The sequence below is a fragment of the Plasmodium malariae genome (genome assembly GCF_900090045.1).
Source record: "Plasmodium malariae genome assembly, chromosome: 12".
Classification (NCBI taxonomy): Eukaryota; Apicomplexa; class Aconoidasida; order Haemosporida; family Plasmodiidae; genus Plasmodium; species Plasmodium malariae.
The window spans coordinates 2,688,206-2,698,109 of NC_041786.1; the positions used below are offsets into that span (position 1 = coordinate 2,688,206).

Here is a 9,904-nt window from a genome sequence, read left to right on the forward strand (position 1 = left end):
TTATCAAACGTGTACAAAACAATTTGACATACATAAATATGGACTTTTATATTTCTTAATTTCAATGATATACCCACTTTTATGAAGCTATTAAATAAAAAAAAAAAAAAAAAAAAAAAAAAAAAAACATTTTTGTACATCATTGGGATTAATGCATATACATATAAATAATGGATACTTTCTACGAAGTCTTTTATATATTTTATGCATTTCTCTAGGCTACAAAATGGCATATACGTAAAAAACATATTTTACCACAATTTATTTGTTAATTACAATTTGTTATATTTTAATTTTACACATTATTTTTTACTTATTTTTTTTTTAATATACTCCCGTTTCTTCGTTTCTTTTCTTTTTTTTTTTTTTTTTATTTATTTTTTTTTTTTTATCTAACTGATTTTATTTAATTGAAATACTTTATAATTCATAAATTAAATAATATGAAACGATATTATATTAATGTGTACGCGCTCTTTTTGATATTACAATTTTATGAGTACGCCATTTAATAATTAAAAAATATAAATATAAATACAAATATACGTACAAATAAAAAATATTATTGCTACCAAGCTCAAAAAACCTTCAAAATACGTGAAATAATTTTGTTTTAGGTGGTAAGTATTTTCTAGCTATAAATAAAAAACACAAATTAGCAATAAGCTTAGTTTTTAAAATTTGGTAGATACGTATTGCTTTGTTCATTGGTCAATCATTCTCGTAAATGCCAGATTTTTGACACAATTGCTTTGTTAATTCATTAATTATTATATGTTGTGTTATGTTACGTTATGTTGTGTTATGTTACGTCACGTCATATCAACTTATGCCATGTATTTTTTTTTTTTATTATTTATTTAATTTTTTTTTTCAACTGTAATTAAACAGAATTCCCAAAAAAAAAATACAGACGTTAGACTAACGTGAACAAATATATGAGTGCATATAAAAATAAATTTTATGAATACACTTTAAAATCGATGCAAAGACCCCTTCAAAAAAGAAAAAAAGAAGAAAAAAAAAAGGAAAAAAATTTTTATGTAAATCCATTAAATTTTTAAGTTTCATATTTTACTTCATTCCCCATGGAACTCTTTAAAAACGGAAATTTATACCTGATTTTCTTTTTTTTTCTTTTTTATTTTGTTTAGTTATTTAAATTTATATAAATCTCATTAAGTTAGTTTTTAAATATGGAAAAGAATGACGTTAACAAATCATCTAAATTGATGAAGATAAGTAATAATATGAAAATATTTTTTAATTGTAAAAATATTTTATGATTTATATAAAATACATTATGTTTTTTTATCCTCAACTTTTAAAAATATTAATCATATACTGTAAAAATTTACATTGAAGTTAGTAACACCAACACTATTTATATTTATTTTAAAATTGTGCAGAAAGGAGTTTGTCAATGAGTTTATATTTTATTGGTATTTCCACCTTATCATTTTTTATCTGTACTACAAAAAGAAGAAAAGAGTGGTAATTAATAAAAGAATAAACCTTTTTTTTTTTATATTACTTAATAAAATATCACCTGTTTGTACTCATATGTAAATGCATATATATATATATATATATGTGTACATAAATATGTAAACATTCTTTTATGTGTGTAAAATTATTTCACAGGGCAGACATAATGCTTGACTATGTTCATCACAAAAGGTGTTCTTTTTTATCCAATTCGTGGGAAACGTTTTTGAAGAGATTTAAGTCATAATTTAATTTTAAAAAAAAAAAAAAAAAATCATTTTAAGAATAAAATAGGTACATATATATTAATTCCGATATATCAATCTTTAATTTACTATTAGAAAATTATTTGAAACATGATACTTGGTAGCAAGGAGACTGGTACGTTACATTAATAATACACCATGAGAAAAATTGTTTAGTACGTTAAAATGAAGCAGTATTTGTATATATATATATATATATTAGCACAGAACATCAGCACTGTGTAAATATTATAGTATAAATATATTCGTATATATCAACTATGCATAATAGTTCTATGCATGTATGAATAATTTTTTTTTATAGTTTACTTAAATATCTTATAATTGTATTTTTTTACAGTGCACATTTGCGTATCCATTTTCCTTCGAACTCCTGTTATTTTATTTTCATTTTTTTTTTTTTTTTTCTAAACATACATGTATTGCGCATCGGAATGTACAGGTTTAATATATTTTTTTTTAATTATTACTCTCAAAAGTGCTTCTGTATGTATCAGATTAAAACGTCCTTTTTCTTTTTTCTTTTTTCCTTTTAATTTCTAAAATTTTATTTTTTTTTTTAATAATAGCCATACATTACACATCAATAGTAAGAATTATTGCAGAATAATTTATTTTTTTTTATTATTCCCTTTTAATTTATTTTCCTACCATATTTTGTATTTATTTAAAACGAAAAATGAATTAAATTTTCCTTTTTGAAAATTTTTAAGTATTAATATAAAAAAAAAAAAGTGAAACATAATAGGTGAAAAACAACGTATGAAAAATAATAGATCAAATGCAATGGATAAAGATTTGTTTTTTTTTTAAGTTAACTGAGAAAGGTACTTTCCTTCATAGCTCATTATTTAATCCATTTTTACGCAATTTCAAAACAAATAAAAATGTGAGTATTAACAAATTAATAAGAAAGAAGAAAATAAGAAGCCACGAATTACACAGTATAGAAGATATAGAACCCCTGTTACAAGAGAAACAACATGATGTTTTTCAAAACTATCCTACTATTAAGAATATGAATAAAATTATAGACGTACAGAGTATTCCTATTTTTAAAAAAAATGAGAACCCATACAGTATTTTAAATAAAATAGCTCTACATTTTGGAGGTACACATGCTCTACCTCTATATTAATATGGACTGCATAGTGTGTTACTAAAATGTAATGTATTTATATAGATATATTCACATTTAATTGGCGATTTTTGATGGTGCATAAATACGCGTATATACATATACACACATGCATACGGAAGTAGTGGGGGATATATATACATATACATATGTATATGTATGCACCAAACAACTTATCCATTGGGGTATCCATTCCTACCCATCCTTCTACATTTCTATTTATATGCCAATGAAATTTTTTCTCTTTTATATTATAGACTTATCATACCTAAAGGGTGATGTGGCTGTAAATGGAACAAACAAGATGTTTGAATTAATGAAAGAAGGTAACGGTTATGACTGTTCAGGTAATTTTTTGAAAACATGTGGTGATTCTTTGTTTAATGATATAAAAAATATTCGAGATCAAAATAAAGACAAAGATTTATTGATAACAAAAGGGCACAAGAGTGCATATAAATATATTATACATACTGTGGAACCATATTACAATGAAACAACAAAATTAAAAAAGTGCTATAAAGATGTCTTATTAGCTGCAAAAAATAATTCTTTTAAAACTGTTGTTTTCCCATTACTTGGTAGTGGTATTAGTTTATTTAAAAAACATGATGTTGTTATAAGTTGTTTAGAAGGAATATATGAATTCTTAAAAGAAAAAGATAATTTTATTTCAGTTGATAAAGTAGTTATATGTACCATTAATGATACATACTGGATGCTTTTACGAGATTCAATACCATTATATTTGGATGAAAATACCAATTAGGAAATGCACAGATAGTGGAGAATTGTGTTTACATTTTCGAGTTCTTTTTGTTTATTTTTAGTTGCTTTGCGTTATTTTTCTTTTTTTTCTTTTTTATTTTGTAACTATATAAAATCTGAAATGAAATATTTGGCTAGCTGCTCTTAATTTTTTTTCTTTTCCTTTTTTTTAAAATAAAGTTACTAAAAAAAAATATGAGCATTGTATTCTTACATAGAATTTTTAAAATTTATTCATTTTTTTTTTTTTCTTTGAATGTTTTAACATATCAAATTTTATGATATAATATAATTGCGTAAAGTTCCCCTTTTGAATTGAATAAAAAAAATTTAAAGAAAAATGAGACTACTAAAAAAAAATTATTTGTTTGTCATAAGCAGTTGTTTTATGCCCCATATGATGAAGGGACGTCCATTTATAAAAAAAAAAATATATATAAGTATCACGAAACAAATGAAGTTGACATGTAATTTATTCTTATACACATCCTTTTTAAATGAATAAATATTTCTATAATTTTTTTATATTTTAAAAATAATGCTATTCGTTTGGTCGTATGGTTGTTTGGTCGTATGGTTGTTTGGTCATATGGTTGTTTGGCCGTATGGTTGTTTGGTCGTATGGTTGTTTGGTCGTATGGTTGTTTGGTCGTATGGTTGTTTGGTCGTATGGTTGTTTGGTCGTATGGTTGTTTGGTCATATGGTTGTTTGGTCGTAAGGTTGCTTGGTCGTATGGTTGTTTGGTCGTAAGGTTGTTTGTCCGTTTGTTTGCTTTTCCGTTCGTTCATTAGTTCTTTTTCATTGCTTCCTTGATTGCTTTATTTTCCTTTTTTTTTCCCTTCACTTTTTGAACTTCTCGTCACGGGCCGACCGGAAAGGGAAGGCCCTTTTTAGCTATGTTTTTTTTAAAATTTTCGTGTGCTTCATTCCATAAATTTTTAAAGGATGTGCTATTGTTATTTTTATTAGTCGAAATACGAGATGGTAAACTCGATATATTTATTTGTTCCTCATTTTTAAATAGACTTGACCACCAAATGTAAGCATTTTCAATTTCATTTTTTTTTTTTAATGAAATATATAAAAAGGTTTCTTCTTTATCATCTCTATTGTGTACAAAATCAAAGTTTGCATTTTGATTATTTATTTTATTAGATAAGTGAAAAAGGGAATTCCAATTTATTTTCATATTCTTTATTTCCCATAGTTGTGTATCTTCATTCATATTTATTTTAAATGAAAAATATTTATTAATTAATATTTCGAAATTATCTAACGAATTAATCTCGTTACTTTTGTTTTTATTATTTAATGTTTTCTCATTTTTATTTCTTTTGATAATCAATTTGTCTTCATATATTTGTACTACTAATGATTTAGCTTTACAATGTAATGGTAAAACTATATAACCATTAATATCATGTTTTGACTGATTCCAAATATATTTATATGGAACAACTCCTCCATTTATTACCATATTTTTTAAAAGGTTCTCATTAATCAAGCTGCCTTTATTTTCATTCCCTTCATCATTATTATTGGCAGTGTGTGTAATGATAGCATTACCATTATAGGCATCATCCTTTCTCACACTTTTAATTGGTTTATCATTAACAACACGTTCGTTTCCTGACTCGTTCGTAACTTTTGTTACCTCATCATTTTGCATCTGATCCTCGTTATTTTTCAAAATTGTTAATCCACTTGGCCCAATTACTACTTTGTCATTGTGACATAATGTGGTTACATGAGGTTTTCTATTTTTATTTTCGTCATCTGATGAGCTTACGTCTATTTTATCAAACTTTGAATAGTTAATTATGCTACTCATAGTATTGACATATTCCTTAATTCTTGAGAATTGAAATATATATAAATACACATGTAAACATATATGTACAACATATGTGTATATATTTATGCATATGTGTATATTCCTTAAAATGGAATTTAAAAATTTTTAAATTTTACATTTTACTCGATATTCCTCATTCTGCATTGTTATTCATCTTATCAAATTTTCTTCAAGTACATGCATAAATTTGATAAGTAGCATTTGCATTATTATTATTATGTACATATAAAAATATGATATTTTCACTTCAAAAATGCGCAAAAATCGGTATATATTATTTTATGTTTTTATTTAAAAAATGGTCTTTAGTACTGTTTAACGATAATTTTAACGTTAACTATAACTTTAAATATGACTTTAACTATAAATTTTTTTTTTTTTTTAATTATCATTCAATGTTCATTTTCCAAAAAAAAATTAAATTTTGTTACGTATTTATACATTCCTCACAATGGCTGTAATAACATTAAAAAACTAGAATTAAGAAGAATAAAAGGAATAAAAGGAATAAAAGAACGAAGAGCTTAATTATGCCGTTATTGTCATACATATAAGTACAGTTTATACAGCACAAACATTATATATATGTATAATATATGATGTATATATACATATATACATACATAAATAAATACTTATGCATATATACATATATATGTTTAAGTTCATATTCGTATTAATAATTTCCGTGCGCATACATTTAGCATGAAAAAAACAAAATAGAGCGCAAGTTAATTCAAGCAAATTCTTTGAACATAAAGCAAAAATTTTCCCATAAATTTCAGCCGAATATAAGCTAAAATTTAAAATGTACTAGTAAAGCAAAATATCGTTTTGTTTAAAACAACTATAAATATATATATATAATACCAATTTTAAACCATAGCAAATTTTTCTGATTATAAAATATTTGGTTTTGCCGTTTTAGCCTTTTTTGTCGAACTGTATCACGTTGCTTTTTCTTTTGTTCTTCCTTTTTGCTGTTTTGTCAATTTGTTACATGACTCTTCACATTTGCTACTTCAGATTGAGTTTCGACTTTGTGCAAAAATTGGACAAAATGTGAAGCCAGTAGAGTATGACATATTTTATAAATAAAATGTATCATATGTAATAATATATTGTAAATAAATTATGAACATGTCAGGTGAAAAATAAAAAGGAATTTTTAATTTTTTTTTTAAATAAAAGTACCATTAAAAAGAAAAATGAGTGACATATTTTTCTACTCTGAAGAGATTGATAACTTATTGGAAGACTATAGAAAATTATTAAATGAATTACAAAACGAATTGGATAAAAATGGGGATAAGACAAGTAAATATTCCGAAGATATAAATTTTATAAATGAACGAATAAAAACAGCTAAGGATGCATATTTTATTGAAGTTCGTAACTTACCAGAATATGAACAGAATAATTATATTTTAAAAATTAAAGGGAAAATGTCTATTTTAGAAGATTTACATATGCAATTTGAATTTATAAAAAGTAAATTAATATATGAAAAGAAGGAAGCAAATAACAAAAATAAGGAAACACAAAAAGTGAGAATTGTGACGCCAAAAGATATAGAAATAAGAGGAGATCATATTCAGGACGAAACACAAGAATCTATTATTCGTATGAAAATGATGGTGGACGAATCAGAACAAATAACAAGAGATGCTGCAATTAAATTGGAATCACAAAATGAGAAATTACAAAAAGTAAAAGACAAAGTAGAAGATGTTGATATAAATGTGTCTAGTGCAAAAGAAACTTTAAAAGAAATAGCAAAGGAGGCAGTTACCGATAGGTTTGTTCGGTTTTTTTCGCTTTTAATTTTTATTGTTTTAATTGTTCTCATTACTGTAATTGCTATTTCGAGCAAGAAGTAGGTTTTTCTTTTTATATTTTGAATTTATATATATATATATATATATATATGCGTAAAAGGGAATAACATTATTGTTACCATGCGCCAATTTTATTTTCCATTTCTCCTTGATATTTCCGTTTTATTTGTCCATTATATCTTAGCATTTCTATTTTATTTCTCCAGTATTCCTTATCATTAGCTTCTTTTTTTTTTTTTTTTTTTGTTTACCCCATAATTTAGTACCGATTATGAGGGTGTAGAAGTATATCTTTACTTGATACTTTTTTTTAATATAGTATAATGCTATTTAAACTAATTTAATTTTAAATAAAAGATATATATCTTTTAAAAAATAAGCTTCCATGAAAAAAAAAAGAAAAAGACAAATAATATTATTTCCTTATTTTTAAATATAACCATCTAAATTTACTCACGTTTTTATATAATTTATAATTTTTTTTTTTTTCTATTATGAGAAAGAAATAAATGGTTATAGGAAAATATCAATATAGCGAGTGTGACCACTTCCCCATTATTTAATGGTCCAATATTTTATTGCACATTAATTCTTTTTTGTTGAGTATAACTTAATAATTCAACTTTCAGATTTGTTATTCCATTATTCTGTTCTACTATATTACTTTAACTCATTTTAATTAATATCCCCTCTTTTCTATGTTTACGTTCACTGCTACACGTTCAATGTTATACGTTCACTGTTATACGTTCACTGTTATACGTTCACTGTTATACGTTCATTGCTATACGTTTACTGCTATACGTTTACTTCTATACGTTCACTGCTATACGTTTACTGCTATACGTTTACTACTAGAAGCGTTTGTTGGTCATCTGTTTTCATTTATGTGTTAAAACAAGGATAAGAATAATTTTCATACTTACTCTTAAGAATAAACAAAATGAGAATACATATATAGAAAGAGAAGCAATAAGATCCTTTTTTATTTCTACGGACTTTATATTTAATTCTGTTTTGTATATAGCAAAATATGAACTAAGATGCAAAGGAAGACTAATTATACAATAGCAGGTATGTAAGAAGCTTGACAAAGAAGATATTCTTATATGTATGTTTTATTTGCTTTTCCTTTCTATGCTGTTTTATGTTCTAATTTTCCTTCCTTAGTTTCGAGTATATAAACATCTTGAAGTTGTTACTCCTTTGCTGAAATGTTTAAGCATTTTGCTGTGTTTTGTTTTATTTTATGATATTATTCATTTTATTTTATTATTCATTTTATGATATTATTCATTTTATGATATTATTCATTTTATGATATTATTCATTTTATGATATTATTCATTTTAATTTATTACTCATTTTATTTTATTATTCATTATATTTTATTTTTCGTCTTATTTTATTTTTTCGTTCCAAAAAGTTCATATTCAAAATTAAGCTAAGAAGCAATAAACAAAGCTAAACAAAGTTAAGCCATGTTACACATAACTAAACAGAACTACTGAACAAATATCATTGCTTAAAGAAACAAAAGTGATAGTTAAACATCAAAAAGGAATATAAATAAAATGTAAAAATAATTGAGTTTAATAAAGAGGGAAATATACAAGGATAATGAAATGGAAAAAAAAAAAAAAAAAATGCAAAATATAAGTTCTTATAGGAAGCTTGCATATATACACATATACAGAACATATCAACAAGTACGCTTTTGTATATAGGAAAACGTACAAATAAAGCATATGTATATGAGAATACACAATCTTACAAAAATGCTTATGCGAACTCATGGCAATTTTAGGAAAATTAGGTCTTTCGAAAACGATCTGCTTTGTTACACATTTTACAAAAAAGGAAGAAATGAGTTTTTCATTTTAGGTAGAATGGGATTGCTCCTTATTTACTCTTTTCTTTATCATAGAAAATAAATAGAATAATGTACAAAATTCCAAAAAATAGGTGAAAAACGTTGACACGAAAAACGCGATAAAATGATCTACAGTTAAAATTAAATATATATGCTATTTTTTGTTATATATATAGGACGAACAATCATATATACCCACATATACATATACATATATATATATACATACAGATACACATATATATATATATACATACAAAATTTATCTATTGCGTGAGCTTGTCCATTTTCTTGAAATACCGTACCCTAGGAATTAAAAAATTAAAGATGAAATTGAACTGAAAGTGAACTGAAATTGAACTGAAATTGAACTGAAATTGAACTGAAATTGAACTGAAATTGAAGTAAAACTGAAGTAACATTGAAGTGAAATTATATTCAAAATAAAACCAAACTGAAATAAAACTGAAATAAAACTGAAATCGAATTGAAACTAAATTGAAGTCAAATTTAAATCAAAACAGTATATTGTAATCAAATCAAAAAAAAAAAATAAATAAATAATAATGATAAAATAAAAAAAAAAAAAATAATGAAAAAAAATAATGAAAAAAAATAATGAAAAAAATTAATGAAAAAAATTAATGAAAAAAATTAATGAAAAAGAATAGTAAAAA

The 9,904-nt window shown here is 24.1% G+C and overlaps 4 protein-coding genes across 4 annotated transcripts; 3 read left to right on the top strand and 1 right to left on the bottom strand.

Moving 5' to 3' along the window:
• Window positions 1-1,196: 1,196 nt before the first annotated feature.
• Window positions 1,197-1,735, top strand: PmUG01_12068100 (conserved Plasmodium protein, unknown function; the record flags this gene model as incomplete). The annotated part of the gene is made up of 3 exons (XM_029006919.1): window positions 1,197-1,242; window positions 1,410-1,494; window positions 1,645-1,735. 3 exons carry the CDS (start codon window positions 1,197-1,199, stop codon window positions 1,733-1,735), a joined length of 222 nt encoding a protein of 73 aa, XP_028863360.1.
• An 800-nt stretch (window positions 1,736-2,535) lies between these two features.
• On the top strand, window positions 2,536-3,661 carry PmUG01_12068200 (Appr-1-p processing domain protein, putative; the record flags this gene model as incomplete). The annotated part of the gene is made up of 2 exons (XM_029006920.1): window positions 2,536-2,866; window positions 3,150-3,661. 2 exons carry the CDS (start codon window positions 2,536-2,538, stop codon window positions 3,659-3,661), a joined length of 843 nt encoding a protein of 280 aa, XP_028863361.1.
• Window positions 3,662-4,520: 859 nt separating this feature from the next.
• Window positions 4,521-5,492, bottom strand: PmUG01_12068300 (conserved Plasmodium protein, unknown function; the record flags this gene model as incomplete). The annotated part of the gene is made up of 1 exon (XM_029006921.1): window positions 4,521-5,492. The coding sequence occupies one exon, from the start codon at window positions 5,490-5,492 to the stop codon at window positions 4,521-4,523; it is 972 nt and encodes a 323-aa protein (XP_028863362.1).
• Window positions 5,493-6,724: 1,232 nt separating this feature from the next.
• PmUG01_12068400 (SNARE protein, putative) lies at window positions 6,725-7,396 on the top strand (the record flags this gene model as incomplete). Its single annotated transcript, XM_029006923.1, has 1 exon — window positions 6,725-7,396. One exon carries the CDS (start codon window positions 6,725-6,727, stop codon window positions 7,394-7,396), a length of 672 nt encoding a protein of 223 aa, XP_028863363.1.
• Window positions 7,397-9,904: the final 2,508 nt, after the last annotated feature.